This window comes from Rhinopithecus roxellana, chromosome 1 (genome assembly GCF_007565055.1).
Source record: "Rhinopithecus roxellana isolate Shanxi Qingling chromosome 1, ASM756505v1, whole genome shotgun sequence".
Taxonomy (NCBI): Eukaryota; Metazoa; Chordata; class Mammalia; order Primates; family Cercopithecidae; genus Rhinopithecus; species Rhinopithecus roxellana.
The window spans coordinates 13,502,762-13,522,946 of NC_044549.1; the positions used below are offsets into that span (position 1 = coordinate 13,502,762).

A 20,185-nucleotide genomic window follows, 5' to 3' on the forward strand; every position below is an offset into this window, starting at 1 on the left:
CTCTCCATTGTGATAGAGGACAGGAAAGGAAGACCGAGGATGGCTCTGGGAATCTTAATCCCACAATCCAACAGAGGGGGAAATGTAACAGTAGAAATCAGTGGCAGAAATGACATCCAGGTTTCCTCCTTTCCATAAGTACTTATTACCAATTTGAGCCAATTTGCTCTATACTTTGTTCTTTTTTTTTGTTTGCTTGCTTTGTTTTGTTTTGTTTGTTTTTGAGACGGAGTCTCGCTCTGTCTCCCAGGCTGGAGTGCAGTGGCGCGATCTCGGCTCACTGCAAGCTCCGCCCCCGGGGTTCAAGCGATTCTCGTGCCTCAGCCTCCCGAGTAGCTGGGACTACAGGTGTGTGCCGCCACGCTGGCTAATTTTTGTATTTTTAGTAGAGATGAGTTTTCGCCATTTTGGCCAGGCTGGTCTTGAACTCCTGACCTCTGGTGATCTGCCTGCCTCGGCCTCCCAGGGTGCTGGGATTACAGGCATGAGCCACCATGCCCGGCACTATACTTTGTTCTTACTCCTTTACTCCATTCTACAGCTTATTTACATCAGAAACCATGATTCTTTCTTTCCAGATCTCAGTAACTTAGTGCCCATCTGAAAGCCAAATCAACAGTCCAAGTAAAGATCACCTTCCCCTTCTTTTTTTTTTTTTTTTTTGAGGCGAGTCTCGCTCTGTCGCCCGGACTGGAGTGCAGTGGCCGGATCTCAGCTCACTGCAAGCTCCACCTCCTGGGTTCCCGCCATTCTCCCGCCTCAGCCTCCCGAGTAGCTGGGACTACAGGCGCCCGCCACCTCGCCCGGCTAGTTTTTGTATTTTTAGTAGAGACGGGGTTTCAGTGTGTTAGCCAAGATGGTCTCGATCTCCTGACCTCGTGATCCGCCCGTCTCGGCCTCCCAAAGTGCTGGGATTACAGGCTTGAGCCACCGCGCCCGGCCCACCTTCCCCTTCTTGTGAATATAAGCCCTTTCTAGTCATACATCTCTATTTAAAAGCAATTAGACGCAGTAAAACATGTAGAAGAAAAACCTAGAACCATATCCATCGATACATAAGACGGTGATTTCCAACTTCATTTTTGCCCAGAAAAACTCCACTTACTTATTTACTAACTTAAATAGAATCATGACATTATAAACATTTCCAATTTAAATCACTTTCATTTAAAAAGTTAATATATGCCATATAGTTCTGTGAATATAAAATATTCTAAAATTAACAAAATGATGTGTTTTCTGTTACACACCAAAAATATTTGGCAATCACATCATTAGAATATGAAATCTGGGAAGGGGTAACTTACAGCTTTGATGAATAACTGGCATGAGATAGCCATTAAAGTATGAAGTCATGCATATGTTCCTATCTAACGTTAAGTAAGTTTTCGTTTTGTCAGATTTTATCATTGTGAACTCACATTGTCCAGCAATTGAAATAAACTATCCAATTGCTAGTGCAATTATAACTCAGTCCACAGTATTGTATTTGTACGTCACAACTCATCAGACTATCCTGTCTGTCCTAGCGTTTGAAAGGAAATGATCAGGTCTACATATGTTCAGAGAGGGGACAGCACTCTAGTAACCAAAGTTCTTGCCTGTATCAGAGTGGGGTTTAAGGTATGTATTGCAATGTTACATTGAGTCAATGTATGCAGATAAATCCCTCACAGATTTACTTTGAAATTCCATTCATTTTCTTTTCTTACCTCAATTATGCTATATACTCCAACTGTTCTATAATGGATCACAGGAGATTTGAGGTTTGTATCCTGGGAGTCCCAATTAAGTAACCATTCACTTTAACGTACTTAGAATTCTTAGACGGTGTTATTTTTATTTGGGTACAAACAAAAGGGACTTTATAAATCCAAAGTATGTGCTTTTAAAATGTGTTTTGAAGTTAAGTATTCTACTCTACTAGGTCATGTATTTAGGTCATGTAACTGAATTATAAATATAATTCAGAAGTCAAAATGGAACTGTTGTCAAATAATATTAATGTATTAAATTTACAAGAAGAGAGTCTGTACAGCATGTTATAAACTCATCGTGGTTTTAAAGATATTTATGGTATTTGAACATCACAGCAACATTGCAAGATACTCAGGGTAGATCTAATTGATAGACAATAGAATCAGTCAGAAGTAATGCTGCTAATTGTGTTTTTCTCATTTGTGCTAAATAGAGTACACTAAAAATTTAATTTCTGAGTAAATGCAATAAATTTAATTAATCTACACTTACTTTAATTGACTGTATGGTCTAACTTATTTTGGTTTCTTTGTTCTCCTTTGAGTAGAAACCAAATGCTGATGTGATTAGACCAGTTCTTTTCCACTGTTCTTATTATCAGAAGAAACTTAAGTATATGGTAGTTCATAAGCTGATAACCTACATTCCAATAAGTAATTTACTAAATGGAGTCTAGGTAATAACCATATCTTCTTCTCCTCACTCTGGTTACTAATACTGAGATTAAACTAGTGATTGATCTTACCATGTGGAGTAACATATAATTATCATTTAGTAATGTGCAATTAGTACCTACACACAATGATACATTAAGCCATTTAAACCCCTAAGGACATTGCAAATATAATCTAATAATTTATGCATACTGGCAAGCTGATGTCTACTATGCAAATCCCATATAAAGCTCAGAGAAATTAAATGATTGGTATGAAATAACTAACAATTGAACTAGGTATATCTTTTATGAGAATGAATGTTGGTAATATCCTTTAATTTGAAGGTGAGGAAGTATTTTTGTATTTTAAAAAATTTTCTAACACTGATCTGAAATATAATCTATAACATTGATTAATTGGTAGAGGGTTTTTAATTATTTTCCAGAGATAATTGCAATATAATTAAGCATACTGTTAATTTCCAAACTGATATCATGGGAAACAATTCAATTATGGAAATTATACTATGTAATCCATGCAGCGGCTATCTATCTTCTGTTTTAATCTAAACGCAGTTACTTCTCATTAGGATTAATTTATTGGGAAAACATTCTTTAATCATTAAGGAATTATAATGTAAAAGGTAAAGTTTATGTTTGTCTTTCATAGCAAAACTTAAAGAATCTAACTTTGAGAATTGTATTTCTTTTACATTGTAATGATCAAGAGCCTTACTTTTACCCACCTAATGTATTTATCAACTAACGAGGTAATCAAAATTTTAGTACTACCTGAAAATTTAGAAATCTAATGTCTATCAAATATGTAATTAATTTTTCTTAACATTTTATAAGATTAATATTTCCTTTACAAAAAATAGTTGAGATGATTTTTTAGTGTATCAAATATGTAATTTATTTTTCTTAACATTTTATAAGATTAATATTTCCTTCACAAAAAATAGTTGAAATGATTTTTTAAAGTCTATCAAATATGTAATTTATTTTTCTTTACATTTTAAAAGATTATTGTTTGCTTTGCAAAAAAAATTACTTGAGATGATTTTTAAAAGGATGGTGCTTTTCATGTAACAGGAAACACTTTATAAACAACATGAGAACATGTTGTGCAGTGTACGTATTTACATTATGTTTTCGTGTGTGTATATATGTAACCCCTGAAAACGATTCCTTTCTATTGTATTTATTGATTTTCATGGTCTGGTTCATGTTAATAATGCTTGCTGTAACCTTCCTTCACATCCTCCATTAGTCAATGATGGAATTTTTTTTCTAATTTAGAAGAAAGATGAGGTAAAATCATAGTTTCCATTATTTAATAGGTCATATAGACAAAGTGAACCTTTTGTTATTAATTGTATTTGAAGTGCTGTTTTATATTTAATTTTCTAACCCATTACAAATTAATATTCGGTGTGGAAAATAAACAATGTTCCATCTTCTTTTAATAATATATTTAAAAGGCAATCATATACATGTTATATTTTACTTTTTGTGTACAAACATCGATTAAAAATCATTAGAACTAGCACGAAGTTCTGAGTAAAACCACTAAAGCCTTTGAGTAAAAATACTCGCTCTGCCCCCCAGGCTGGAGTGAGTGGCGCAATCTCGGCTCACTGCAAGCTCCGCCTCCCGGGTTGCCGCGATTCTCCTGCCTCAGCCTCCCGAGTAGCTGGGACTGCAGGCGCCCGCCATTACGCCCGGCTAATTTTTTTGTATTTTTAGTAGAGACGGGGTTTCATCGTGTTAGCCAGGATGGTTGCGATTTCCTGACCTCGTGATCCACCCGCCTCAGCCTCCCAAAGCGCTGGGATTACAGGCTTGAACCACGGCGCCCAGCCAAAACTACTTCAAATAAGTAAAGCTTTACACAGGTGTTATTATAAAACATAGTTTTACTTTTATTTCTCCTCAAATTGGTAGTTAAACTTTTTGTTTGTTACATGTAAGTAAATAATGAATACATTTTTAAAAAATGCACATTGCAGAATATTATGTTGAGTATTAGCCGGGGACAATATGCAGGTGCCATATTAAATATAAATAAACATATATTGATTCACTGTAGCAACGTATTTAAGAAATGAATTAATTGTGAAATCATATGCAAATTTATCAAATTTAATATTTTTGAAGTTATTTTGATATGCTAGCATTAATATTGTTTTCTATTTTGCATTTTTGTTTCCTCTTTAAATCTGTAATTATTATGTCAGAAATTGTCAGTATATTTAACATTAACCTATCCTTGTTAATAAATGCCAACAGTTTAAAAGGACACAGAAACTTTTGATCTCTTAATTTTCCCTGTGTATTTTTTGTAACTCCCTTTTTTTATACTAATTATAGACTTATAATGAAAAGGAAGAGTTATGTTTTTTGAGCAATATCAACAACAGACAATGTGAACTCAACAGAAGCGAATAGAAATAATTCACTGTTATTAATTGTGTTTGTGTATTGTGTTTTATTTCAGTCAATCTACTGGATTCAAAAACAATTCAAGGGGAGCTGGGCTGGATCTCTTATCCATCACATGGGGTGAGTTTAATAAACTATCAAAAGGAAACATCATTTTCTCCATTACCTTTCTTAGGGAGCAGATGGATTTATTGTATTCTCTAAAGAGAACTCTTGTACTTCTGGTGACAAATTATATTTATAGGAGTATTCAATATATGGAGTAGCACAGCTTGACATTGGTGTCCAGTGGAGTTACTGAGAATTTTGAAGATTTTTTTTCTTCTTAATTTATCAATTGCTTGAATGGATTGATTAAATAGTTTAATTAATTATTGTTGGCATCATGTTAATGATCTAAGAATGACTTTTTTTTTTTTTTGATGTGATCAGAATAGGTGAATTAATTAGACTGCCTAAATTTCAGGTGATGTAGAAAGTGTGTATTTGGGGATGGTAATCTCCAAAGTCATAGCCTTAAAATTAACCTCGGTAACTGCTCTTCCAAGTAGGTAGAATTTATTGTTCAACATTATAAACCTATATTGTCTTAATTTACTTGTTTAAAATGTCTACAATTTGCCTAGATCAGTTTAAAAATGAGAATATTACTTAGAAAAAATCTGCTGCTGCCTTTAAGTTTTAAACTTTTTATATAGCTTTGGTATTTTATCAATCCAGATACAAATTACAGAGTGTGTAGCATTTTGGTGCTCTAAATGACTATAATGAGCCTTTTCTGGGAGAAAATTTTTCTTTTAGTTTTTCTGAAAAATGGGAGGTGGGGTTACATTTCTCAAACTCTTTTCCCTACACAATTGTGTAATAAATTCCCGAACATACCTTTTTGTTTCTAAGTATAACATGTGAAATAATGCAAAATATTTTGAAATATTTGTCATAGGAACAAGCATATGTATTCCTGTCCTTCTATGATAGTCATCTTTTCAAGAGATTGTAATTACTTCCACTTCGTATTGGTGTTCAGTCTTTAGAGTTTTGTGCCTAAATATACACAGTTTTATGATAACACCAGCTTCTTCACCAGCGGATGTTTTCCATCAGAGATACTTCATCTATCTGTCATCTTTGTATCTGCTTCTCTTCCTGACACACCTTGACTTTGACAATATGCCAAAACCTAAAATCAAGCCTTCATTAGTTACTTTGGAGCAGAGAGTATGAAGTAAGCCAGGATTTGGTTTTCCCAGAGGTGTAAAAGGAATCAAATGATTAGGATAAAAGCACAGCCTAGGTTGTCATAAAGAGTGAATTGAAACTCAAGATTGAGCTGGAAAACTCATTTGAAACTAATTATCTAAAAGTCAAACCTCACCTTAATTTGATTTTAGAAATTTAAATTTTTCATGACTCCTTCAGATAATATACCAGAGAACTTGCTGCTTCAGGATATAAGAAAAGCAAAAACTATAGTAATGTTTAGTTACTATATATTAGTATATAGTATACTATATACCATATAAACATACTATATACTATATATACTATATAATATGGTATGTATATTACTATATTAGTATCTGTAACTAATAGATACATATATGTTGATTTTTTAAAACAAGAAATTATCTTATATTTCACAGCAACAGTCTGGCTGATGTTTTCCTTTAAAGAAGGTATGGTGGTAACACATTTTTATATATTGAGAGTTGGGGGAAATGAATTCCCCCATTGTTAATCTCATAGATAATGTGATGGGGTAGAGTTGGCACTTCTACTTCCAGAGCTATGTTGGAGGTAGACAGTGGGGTGTTCTTAGCACCTTGCTGGGTAATGTGTGACACAGGGACAAACCAGCAACATCAACATGTGGGAGATTATTAGAAATGCAGACTACCAGAGCCTGCTCCAGACATTGTGAATCAGAATCTGTATCTCAATAGGTGACTCTTTAGCACATTCAATTTGAAAAACACTCCTCTGGATAAATTACTTCTTTACATTTCCCGTCTCTGGCCCAATTTACTATCTCTTTGTTGCCTAGAAATCTCTTAGAGCCTCCACAGTCAAAAGTTTTCAGTTTCTTCTTTGGTTTACTGTTGCCTCAGAGATCCCCACTCGGACCCATTGGCTCCTCTTCATTGCTGTCCTCTGTTGATCTTTCACCTGTGATTTTCTTATTTCTGATGCATAAAATAGCCTAAAATAGTTGGTCATTCTCTTCAAGCTTATCATTATTATTTGCAGGGAGAAAAGAGAAATTCCCCAATAGTTCATGAAACTTACAATATGTAAGAACCCCAAAGCTAAAAAAAAAAAAGAATAAAATCAAATGATGTGAATTATTGTTCTGTGGTGATATGTAGTGTATATTTCCTTTAAATTTCCCACATATTTTGTTAACCATAATATATATAAGGAAATATATAGTGCAGTTTAGAAAACGTTAGGTCAACTGTTTTTTTGGAAAATTGACCAAATTATTAGGTGAAAATACTGTATGGTAAGTTTAGGTTTTGGATTTAATAGCCTGGCATATACAAATATTTGTGCCTCCAGATTCAATTAATTATTTTTATTGCTCTCATTTTTAATATGACAACGATAGATTAGTTTTGTGGTTGTATTGTTTTTAAAGGAAATAGATACTTATAACAATTGTGATATCCTTGCTGAAAGGTTTTTCATAAAATAAAAAGTAATAGCTGGACATGGACTTTGAGTTTGTTATTTTTCAAATTAATTAAATAATAACTGGCAGTGCATCTGACTGGAGGATAACTAAAATATGACTGTAAACTTATGGGGAAAAATCATAATAACAATATTATACCATATTAAATCACTGCAAATTCTCACTCTTGATTTAGGATAGTAGTTCTTAACAGGTTGAGCGAGTAAGAGAAAAGGGAATTTTTATTTTGTCTCGGGTGGCTATTTGGCAATATTTGAAGACTTTTGTCACAACTGGGGAAAGGAGGCACTTTTACATTTAGTAGGGGAGACCAGTGGTACTGCTAAATACCTTACAATGAACATGGCAACCCCTAAAAAGAAGAATGACCTGGTCTAAAATGGCAATGCCTAAGTTGAGAAACTCTTACTTGGGGGATTAATAATAGCATTCCATCAGGAACTGCCCTTAACTAAGGAGATCTGGGAGACTGCCAGCTCCTTCTCTAACTTCCAATCATATTCTCATCAGAAGCTCTAAATTCCAAATCATGTTCTTATCAGAAGCTCTGAATTCCAAATCTGTTGAAATATAAATTTAAAAAAATAAATCAATGATTCATTTCAAACTTGAATCTTTCATGGAATGCTTGTATCACCTGAGCTATAAAAAATTAACATATTTGGAGAAAAATGGCCAAGAGTAGCTCATTCCTTCATATGATTTGTTTTCTTTTTCTATTCTTTCTTTTCCTCCAAAGACGTATTCATACATGAAACTTTACAATTCGCCTCAGCAATTTTCTTGGGAGTAGTATTTCTCTCTCTATTTTTGAATGGTGCTTCATATCTTAGAGAAAACCTTGTAGGTAAATATGATACTACATATATTATTAGGCCTTGGACCAATTCTCCAAATAAATATCTGGGAGTAAATTTAATGAAACTTTAATTTTCTCTAAATGAAGGTCATGAAAATACTCAAATTTGTAAACTGAAATTATTTGTGGAGGTCATAAATAGCAATTCATTTTTCAATGGAAGAGTTTTGTTTGTCACTCATATTATCTGGCATTATATTTGGTGCCTTTAGCAAAGCAGACAGAAGCAGTTACCTTCTCTGGCCCTATGAACTATGAATTATAATATGATATTTGAATCCAGGGCCTAATTTTATTCAGAAATTTGGGTAAATAATTCAATAGTTCTAATATTAATATTTGATTTTGAGAATAACACATATCAAAGCTTCTATATATTGTTAGGTTACAGCTTAGAAAAACAGTCTTTTGCTTACACATGACTCTTAAATTGATTGTACTTAAACTGATCGATCGATTGATTGATTGATTGATAGTGTTTACCATGTAAACTTTCTTAGACTACATATCATTACATAAATTCATTGGAGGAGAGATCCAAGGAAGGTTGAGCTACACAGTTTTCACTTAGTATAGTATTGATATCCTGATTAACTAGTACAAAGAAATCATAAGCTATGACTCACTTAATTAAAGAAACTCCAATAAGAAGAGAGTGAGAACTGGTAGGGTTCAGGGAGTGTAGAAAAAGCACTGTCTGAAACGAGTAATATATATTTGTGGAAAATAGAGGCATCAGAATTAGTAATTGTGGAATTAAGATTTCTTTAGATATTTATTGATGTCTTAGCAGTGAACATGCACTTAAATGAAAACACTCTTTTGGCAAATAGAGAGCTTGCTGATTGCCCACCCAATATCTGGATTCTCCTTGCTGATGGAAGAAACATCGATATTGTTCAAGTTTCACTCTCCCAAGTGTTACTGGAAAATGGCCCTTCTGCTACTCCGTGGGTTAAATGTTGATTCATCTGAGAACTAATCATGACCATGATAGTTATTTTGGTAGGGATTGGTTGAAGCAAGTGTAAGTAAAGCCAATGATACTGGTGCAGAATTCTAGTGATTTCTAGGAAAGGTTTTCCCCCTGATAGAGAGATAGGGAGAGACCTAGCATTTCCTCCATTTGGACTTGTTGTGTAAAGGCTCTGGGTCTGCAGCAGCTGCATTTCTCTCAGGACTAGAAAGGCAGAGCCCAGTGAGCATAAGAGAAACCAGCATGGAACCTTGTTATCACTGAAAACCACTGAATTACGTGAAATAATGCCTCTTCTTTGTTATTTAAGCCACTCTTAGTATTTTTCATGCTTTCAAATGAAAGGCATCCTGATAGGATAGAATGTTTTATCTTTGCTCAAATACTGTAATTTCTAAATGGAGGCTATCATTGTGTATTATAGTGTCATATATCTTTTCCAGATTGTCTTTTTTAGTACTTTAGTAAGATGTCAAAAATAATAGAGTAGTAAAACAGGTTAAGCACATTGGTTAGACTTGAGGCATCTGCATTTCCATTCTATCTCTACCACTTATTATATAATCAGATGTAAGCCAATTAATCAAAAACTGACCGGGTGGCTCACACCTGTAATCCCAGCACTTTGAGAGCCTAAGGTAGGAGAATCACTTGAGACCAGGGCTTCAAGATCAGCCTGGGCAAACAGCAAGAACACCCCATCTCCAATAAATAAATAAATACATAGAAATTAGCCTGGAGTTGTGGCATTCACCTGTAGTTGTAGCTATTCAGGGGGCTGAGGTGGGAGGATCACTTGAGCCCAAGAGTTCCAGGCTCTTGGGTATGACTGAGCCGCTGCACTCTAGCCTGGATGATGGAGCCAGACTCTGTCTCTCAAAAGGAATTTTTTTTTAATCTTGAAAAAGCATTTGTCTTCACCTCTAAAAAAGGGAATTAGAGTAATTCCTATGTCATATCACTTTAGAGCAAATGAGATTTGAGCATAAGTATATATATGTATATATATAATACATGTGAAAGAGCTATATAAATATCATTTCTTATTCTAAGACAAGATTTGAGGTTCTCCCACTTTAATTCAAACTCTTTTGCTAAATTTATTTACGTGTCTCCATAAACCTTAGTTTGCACTTCAGGTCTTGAATTTGTATTTAGAAGAAGGAAAGTTGACAGTGTTGTGTGAAGTCTCAGCAGGCACCTCTTCTCAATTCAGAGTCCAATACATTGCCTCTGATGTCACTTCATTTTTATTCCATCTAATCTGCACAGACAAAAGTTCACATACAATCTTGCTGCAAAAGGAATTGTGGTTTTGGACCGTGAATTTTAAATCATTATTACTAGGCTCAAACACATCTTTATTAGTCAAAATAGGAACCATAACAATCATCACATTTTTGCCAACAAGAAATAAGTTTGTTTATTCCTGTAGAATAAAAATTCGTGCTTCGGGATTCGATGAACTCTTGGAAAGCATTTTCTGCATCCTTCTAGTTGTGGAAGCGATTTCCCTGCAAAAGGTTCTCGAGATGCTTGAAGAAGTGGTAGTCAGTTGGCGAGAGGTCAGGTGAATATGATAGATGAGGCAAAACTTTGTAGCTCAATTTGTTCAACTTTTGAAGCATTGTTTGTGCAATGTGTCATGGGGCATTGTCGTGGACAAGAATTGGACCCTTTCTGTTGACCAATGCCAGCTGCAGGAATTGCAGTTTTCGATGCCTCTCATCAATTTGCTGAGCATACTTCTCAGAAGTAATGGCTTCACCGGGATTCAGAAAGCTGTAGTGGATCAAAACAGCAGCAGACCACCAAACAATGACCATCACTCTTTCAATGCAAGTTTGGCTTTGGAAAGTGCTTTGGAGCTTCTTCTTGGTCCAACCACTGAAATGCTCGTCACCAGTTGTATAAAATCCACTTTTCGTCGCATGTTACAATCTGATTGAGAAATGGTTCATTGTTGCGTAGAATAAGAAAATGACACTTGAAAACAACTTTATTTTCTTTCTTTCTTTTTTTTTTTTTTTACTTTCTCTCCACTCATGAGGCACCCATTTATCAAGTTTTTTCACCTTTCCAATTTACTTCAAATGCTGAAGGACTGCAGAATGGTCAACACTGAGTTCTTCCGCAACGTCTTGTGTAGTTGTAAGAGGATCAGCTTCGATTATGACTCTCAGTTGGTTCTTGCCAATTTCCAATGACAGGTCACTATGCTCCTCATCTTCAAGGCCCTTGTTTCCTGTGCGAAACTTCTTGAACCACCACTGCACTATACCTTCATTAGCAGTCCTGAGCCAAATGCGTTGTTGGTGTTGTGAGTTGTCTCCAATGCTTTACAATCCATTTTGAACATCAATAAGAAAATCACTTGAATTTGCTTTTTGTCTAACATCATTTCCATAGTCTAAAATACAATAAAAAACAGCAAACAATAAGTCATTACCAAAAACAAAACGAGAAATGCACATTAAAATGACGTATAACATATTTCACACTTAATTCAGAATGTATTCCAGTATCAAATGGCAAATTTCAACAATGCAAACACTGCAATTACTTTTGCATCAACTTAATAATTGAGGCAGTTTAAACATAGTAATTTGGTATGCAGTTTATTTATAAATTTTGGTGATGAGAATGTTCTCAAATATTGATATTTCAGATTTCAGGTCAAATGTTACTTCTTCATGGAGACCTCCTGAACTTTTCACAAGCCCCCCTCCTGCCCCACCACCTCCTAAATGACCCTCACCGCATCCCTAGTGTGTAACACCTGATAGGCTCATCTACCTCCTTACGCGTGTTCTTTGTTGTATAGCCACAGCTTACAATTATACATTAATGCAATCATTCGACTGATCTTTATTTCAGCAAGGAAACTCTGGCTTTCACAGGAAAGCTCTGTGAGGCCAGTCTTCATTTCACGAAATTCTCCTTTAATTCTCAGCATTTACAGTTCCTATATTAATTGCCCATGAATTAAAATTGTTAAAAAATGAATAATGAAAGCTTTGCCAATTAAGAAAGCTAACATCGATTTTTGTTTTATTTTTTGAAAATAATTTGATAATTTATACTATATTACTTGAAATAATGTCTTTTAGAGATTTCATTGTCTCTTTTAATGGCATAAAATTAAGTACAATTCTTATATATAAACACATATATCTTGTATAATCTATAATATATCTATATTAAATATATTACATTGTCTTTTGTACTAGCAGACATATTTATTTAAATGTAGCTAGAAAATACAACTGGCCGGTGAGCTGAAGTTTAACTGAAAAAAACACTACATAAAGATAGCTTCATATTGAAAATTATATTGATTGTTATCAAGGGGGGAAAAGTGAGAATCCTATAAATAAATCCAGTTCAGCAAATCATAGAACTGTTTAAAATGAATAAATCATAGAGAGGAATGAAAATAATAAAAATACTTTCTAAATTAAGTCTTTACTTTTCTACTTTACAGTATGATGTTATTTGCCTGTAATATTAGAATTATTGCTATTTGGGAAGTTCAGTTTCTACAAAATCTTACCAACTGGATTTCTAGCTTTCATCTTGTGAATGGGGTTTTAAATGCAGAAAGACTATTTTGACATCTGGGTTCAGCGATAACCACCTGGGATTCTGCCTTTATGAATCACAGTCCAAATTCTACTTCATAGACTGAATTGTCAATCCAGGAACATCAAATTTTTGACATATGTGATATGTGATTCTTGGTCATTTGAAATTGTTCTGCCTAGACTCTATTTTAAGTATGTCATTCTCACCTATTATGCCGACCTCTCAAGGAAAGATGTCTGATTACATTAGAAACACATGGCAAAATCTTACCGGCTTGTTTTTTTGAACCTTTCCTTGAAACAAAATGCACTCTGGAAAAAAAGGGGAAATGTGGACAAGTGCTAGAAATCAGATAAGATAGAATTTATTCTAGCAACATTTAATTTTTTAAAAATAAAATGCTATCTTGATGCTTTAAAAAAATAGAAGTGATTTTTCTGTTGCTAACACTATGTCTCTATGTGAACTGTGTTCTCTTCATCAAAACAGTGTTTATGTTTAGGGACATTAGATTAGAATTTTAAAAATATAGCGTATACTGTATTTCATTTCTTTTACTTTGATGTACGCTTAGTGGGATTTAAAACAAAGGAGACTTGAAACATAAGTTCATGGGTTTTATTTCCTCCAGCTTTACTCATAAATTCATTTGTGCTTTATGATCATTACCTAACATATATTAAATATAAAGTTAAATAAAAAGCTAAGATGTAGTCAAATCATTTTCATTTCTATTTTGAGCATTTAAATATTTCATATGTTTGCTATAATCATTCTTTGTTTTTTAAAGTAGATTTAAAAATTCCAAATAGAAGACTGAATTCTGCTTCTGCTAGTTTTTCATATTGGTAACATTTTTTCTCTAAAACAAATAACTTTGACACTAAGCTCTGTTTTGTTGTTCAACTTCAAATTAGCATATTTTCTGGTCAAAAATGCACAGATACTAAAATAAAAGTGACCGAAAATATACATATTATAATTTTAAAAGAATGGCTTTCATATTCAATTCATTATACATTAAATGTGTTGAAACTTGCAAAACAGTGTATGGCAGACTGAATAGGTTTGTGCATTACTAAGAAATGTCCTATTCCTTTAATATTTTATAGAGAGTATATTCAGACTAAACATTATGTTTTCAAGCTTCCAAGTGTTCTTTTGTATGGAGGATATAAAAACAAGATACATACTCTGATGGAAAGGAGTTTCAACTGTGTCTTTCCATTACATGTAAAACAAGAATTTTTAAAAATAATTCACACGAAAGCTTTGCTTATTTAAAATATTGCCTCTTTTATTAACATTTTAAATTACTTTGACCCTTAGGCTTATTACAGTCTGGGTGCTTAATTTCTTTTGAAAAATTAAAAAAAGAAATTAAATTTAGTCTATAAAAACTATGGTGTAGTATACTTTTTATATAAATCCCAAGTCCCAAATGATAGTCATTGAACCTGAGAGTGCTTAATGGCTATGACGTGTACAATATAAACCACCTTAAGTATTTCTGCAACCTTAATAGGGTGTAGATTACCATCACTTATTTTCCTGCATATGATGCTCACTTTATTGAGAAATTATTATATAAATAAAAATATTACCAAAGTAATATATGAGATTCCTTGGGAGTTGCTAAAATCATTTATCTCTATTACATGTGACATAAGAAGAAAAATGTCAAAGAGGCTGATACACTTGGATTTTTCTGAGTATATCTAAAATCATATTATTACACATTATTTTTATTAATTCTGTTAATAAGGCAGTTTGATATATATACACTAACAGATCAAAATTGTTACTTTTAAACTGCTCTACAATAGTTGTTAGAAATGCAAAATTCTGGGCCCTAATCATGACCTGATGCATTAGAAACTCTGGGGATGGAGCCCAGCAATAGGATTTTTAATAGGCTGTCCATGGGATTCTGATGCTACTCAAGTTTGGGGATCACTGTGTTAGAAAATCATTATCTGATGTAATGAGGCATACAGTACTTACTAAGATATCCAGCTGCTGCTTGATTCAGGGCTGTAGTTCATCTCAACCTCTAAATGCAGCACTGTGCATAATTCATGATTAATATAACTATTGATATTTTTAAATATTGGATTTTACAGTAAACACACAGCAAGAGAAAAGACATGTTTCTCTGGCAACTTGGGAAATCCATTCCTGGAAATTTGTCATAGGAATTTATTTCCAAGTCATCAAATTTATTTCATGTAATCTTGGAATTTAGTTTGAACCACATGTAGTATCTTCAATATTGACAAATACTTATACAGTATTTATATATCTGGAATCTATTGCTCATGGTAAAAGAGATGATACTAAAACCCAAAAACTAAATAAACAATGAATTAAGTGATAGGGAGTTGGGAATACAGAATTGGAAAGTTCCTGTCATGTAGTTACTAGAATATAAGGTTGTCTGGGAAATGACTGTTAACTGTTCCCAGAGTGTTACTAGGATCAGATTGTGATGAATTTTGTGTGCCACCCTAAAATATTCACATCAGTCAAAGACAACATTTTAAGCAGGTGATCAGGGATGATAACATAATTGAAGAAAAAATAGAAGTCAGAAAGGACACTGTAAAAGTTCCCATTATAGGTTAATAGGACCTAGAATGAGCCTCCTATTCTTTTGGTTATATATCTTGATGATTTAGCATCAAGTAGAACTTTTATTATTTTGTTAAGACTCCAGGAGGAGCTATTCTTAAAAATCAAATCTTTATTCTTTTCTTTTCTTTTTTATTAATCAGATCATATTTATAATAAAGTCACAAAACAAAGAGAAGTCATATTTGGAAAACTGAGTAACTTGTAGGACCGATAGAGGACTCAGTGAACATGAAAATTATCTAGTAAACTAGGGAAGGCAAAAGAAACAAACACAAGAGTGTGTGTTGGGGGACAGAAGGTACTCTCACAGTAGAAGCGATTACATTTCCTTTCTGTGTGACAGCCAATATTCTTTTGGGCCTAAGGTTAAGAGTAAGCTAATTTTTAAAAAATGCAAATGGCTACCTCCCTTCTCAATGTAAAGTGACAAGACCAAGAATCCAGCAATCGGGGAGACAGCTTAGCCTATTTAAGAAAGGAGAGATGCAATGCAATGTTTTAAAAGAATTTTAACCATTTTGGATCGTCTATACTTGGATACTCTTCCATGCCATGGAATCCCAGGAAAACTGATAGCCACACACTTCATAGGTTTACTCAAAAGTCTTCAAGAGGATATAAATCTAGTGGGTGATAGGAGTCAATGTGGCAAACTGTGTTTGTCCAGAAATTCCCTGAATGCATATGTAATCTGTGCCCATAATGTTGGATGGATGTACTAGGTAGCCATTTCTTAAGTTGAATTAGTAATACAATTTGGATGGAAATTTGCCTATCCTGAGTGAGGAAAAAGCAGCAAATAAGCCATAAAAATATTATCTGTGGAATGTTGTGAAAACATTTGTTGATAGAGCTGCTTCAGTTTTCCATTAAAGGCAGCAAAATTTTACCTAATTTAGAGCAGTAAAATATATTTGAATGAGTGATCAAATTTTAGAGGTGGCAGAAGTGGCAATGACTGTAGAAATCTTCTAGTGCAATACTCTAATTATATAGACAAGCAATTGAGGTTCAAGGAGGCTTAGTGACTTGATGAAGGTCACAGCATTACCTTCTGGGTCTGGGTTCGGTGCTCTTTTCATTCCTCCTCTGTGTCTTGGTCTGTGGACAGTGCCAAGGAAGGATTTAAGATTGTGTGGTTTAATATTATCAGATTATACTTTATAGAATTGCAAGCCACTTCAACCGAGTGTCATACATTGCAGCAGCACCCAAGATAATATCCAAATCTTGAGACACAGCAGACAAAATAGAACTACTTTTCTCAGCAGGTGAATAAAGACTAATCTTTCATAAGCCCAAGAGAAAATCAGGTTGCGTAGGATTATTATTAGCTTTCCATTCTCGTGAATGTGTACCCCTTCATCACGACTTGATTTATGATCCAGAGACTGGGCTGTCACTTGACGACTAAAGATTCTTAACTCATTTTCTGACAACTAGAAATTGATTTTAGCTTGAATTCAAAGATTAATCTAAATCTGCTTGCATTGAAAGAGTGTTTTCAAATGTTCCATTGTAACTAAAATAAATATCACATAGTTTCTGTTTCTGTATAAGCCAATTAAATTCTGGAGATCCTTAAAAATTAGCATATCATTTTCCTACAACTAGTCTTAAAAGAGAAGGATTAGATACGTTGTCTTCTAGCCAGTAAATCCTCAAGATTTAAAATGTCTCTAAATTATTGGCTTTATTTTGTGCTTTCTGAACTGCTAAAATAATCACTGAATTTTTATTGGATTCATTTTACAGAAATATACTTTGTTCATATGTAAGTTTCAAAATAATTTGGTAATATAAATTAGAGTAACAAGTTCGTCCTTCAACAAATTTTGGAGACTAAAATATAAAACAGAACAAACGAGCTTTATAACTCCCAAAAAACCTTTGTGGTGAAATTTGCTTTAGTGATTATCTCTTGGAAAATAAACACTTTTATTTTCTGAAATAAGTGATTCTGATTCAAAGAAAAGTTTAGGAGTGGTAAACATTTAGGAGAAGATTAAGGGTATTAACATTATTTCAGAAGTGAAAATATATGAGGTAATATTAGTTTCTAGAACCTACTGAATTCTTAATAGTTTATGCAACATACAAGGGGCTTGTAGAATCTTTATTACATTGAAATTTGTTCACTCTGTTGTCCAACAACTGCTTTAGCTCCTGCTACGTACCAGGTACCATTGTTGGTAGTAGAGATGCAAAGAATACAATAGCTAATATTTCTCCAATGGGCTACATACTATTCCTAGTGCTTTGATATATCATTTCATTTAATTCTCACCACAATCCTACGAAGTTTTACAAGAGAGAATAGTAAAGCCCAAAGAATTTAAATAAATCGAACAAATTCAGAAATCTAGTAAGTAAAAACATCAGGAATGGAAACTAGACAATCTGATTCCCATAAAATGCACATCACCACTACTTTACACTACATCTTGTAAGAAAAGTAAGCTATTTCCAAGGAAAGCTTAAAGTTTAGTAGAAAAGACCAATACATAAACCAGCAACTATATACAATGATAGTCCTGAATGAAAATACACAATAGATACAGTAATATTACATGGAGTATGTCATCAACTCTGCTTGGTATGAGTTAGCAAAGCTTTTACTAACAGATAGTGAAGCTTTAAAGATAAGTAGGAATTCACCAAGTATACATGGCTGTGCACCACACACACAAGCACAGACTGAATAGCTTTGCATGTTGACAGAGAATCGTAGCCCATGTCATCTGAAAATAGAACAGAAAGTGTGTAAATGATGAAATTTCTGAAAGGAAAAAGAAAATAAATGAGAGTTAGAGTAATAGACTGGATAATGAAGAGCCTCAGACGTTATGCCAAGGGTTTGGGTTGTATCTTAACGCAAAATTGTTACGAAGTCTGGGAATTAGGATGTTTACTCCATGGACTTAGACTGGCGATGCAAAGATCAGATGGTCTGCCAAAGTAATCAGAGAAAGAGGTCTAGGAAGATATGGAAAGGAGGTAATAGACACCAGGTGATTTATGCTATCTCTTCCATAAGAAGGGCAGAAAGAAGGTAGAGAAATCGAGGATAATTTCCGTGATATTGTGATTGATGATAACTGATACATGTCTTGATTTCTCCTAGATCAATGTTTCCCAAACTTTAGAGTACATCAGAACCATCTGAAGGATACCACCCTTACAGTTATAGTTACGGACTGCCTTGCTAATGGTGCTTTTCCAAAGATCACACTTTAAGATTCAATGTCCTATATTAATACTAAGACTTTAGCCTGCAAATTAATTTAAATGGTTTGGTATTATGAAAGTTTAAAGGATAGAACTTAAATGAATCTTTAAAAAGAGATGTGATCTATTATATATATACATGCATATGTCTAGGTATGAATATATCTATGTATACATCTACATATATATCTGCATCTAAAACACATATCCTAACATACCCAGTGGTATCTCATGTGCTATTTCAATATATGAAATTGTTTCATGGCCCCTATATTATGAATAATTTTTAAAGTGCTAGAAATTTAGACACGATAAATAGGAAATTTTTACACAGATTCCTCCAGGCAGTTGAAGAAATTTATATAATGTACTTGTAGAGTTTTGGCAGAGTCAATTATGGATATTTTGGCAGTAGAGTATATATAAAAGCTAAAAGTAAAACTTTTTTCTGAATATTAATTTTATATTGTATGCTATGTGCTATCTAAAACTGGTAGTTTCTTAAAAAATTGCAAAATACACTCATGATATTTGGTTGACAAAAGAGAGGTAATCATGAAACTTTAAATAGAATTTTAAACAATAGTAGCCTTAGGAAATGTCTACCATATCACTTTTTTCCCCAATGTTCAATTTCTCTTTGAAAAGCACTGAAATGATAGATACAACATTTGTAGAAATTATGATTCTTAATAGAAATATTGGTATATATTTACCGCAGTGTTTAAATGGGAGAGGAATTATTGTTTAATCTGTTACCAGATCAGGGGATGTTCCATAGGAAGTGGCTATAAACAGAGCATGAAACCTCTCAAGGCACTTATAAGTAAGTGAGCTAACTTTTGTGGCCATAGGCCTGCTTTAAACATACCAAAAAAAAAAAAAATCGTGAATATTAACATTAATTTCATCCCAAAATGTTTACAATAAAGTAAAAGGATGTTTTAATTGTTTAATTATTGGTCTTTATTCAAAATTGACATAAACTGTTACTTATATTAACGTGCTTTTAGAGTACTTCCTCAGGAAGCAGACACTTTTGAATTGTCATCTTAGAAGAATAGGATATCTCTCATCAAATACTGTGGCAAAAGTGCACCAAAAAAGAGGATTTGTAAAATGTAAAAGACAGCCATTTCTTTAAATTGTACATACTTTATTTTTATTCTTATAATAATTTAGAATTTCATGGATTGATTTAGACCAGTGAGCCATCAAATCTTTCAATAGCCTCACGCAGTAGAGTTCCACTTTGTGCCTTTTCAAAAAAGAGCATGGATCCGGCACAATGCTAAATAAAGATTATATTCAAAAAATTGAAATGACTGAACAGTTAACTAACTGTAACAT

At 33.5% G+C, this 20,185-nt stretch overlaps 1 protein-coding gene across 1 annotated transcript in view; it reads left to right on the plus strand.

The window, feature by feature from the left end:
• The window catches only part of EPHA3 (EPH receptor A3), a 373,049-nt gene that overhangs the window by 15,938 nt on the left and 336,926 nt on the right, over nt 1-20,185 (plus strand). Inside the window, exon 2 of the mRNA XM_010382161.2 lies at nt 4,914-4,978. Coding sequence (XP_010380463.1) covers nt 4,914-4,978 — 65 coding nt within the window. The remainder of the gene's footprint in view (nt 1-4,913; nt 4,979-20,185) is intronic.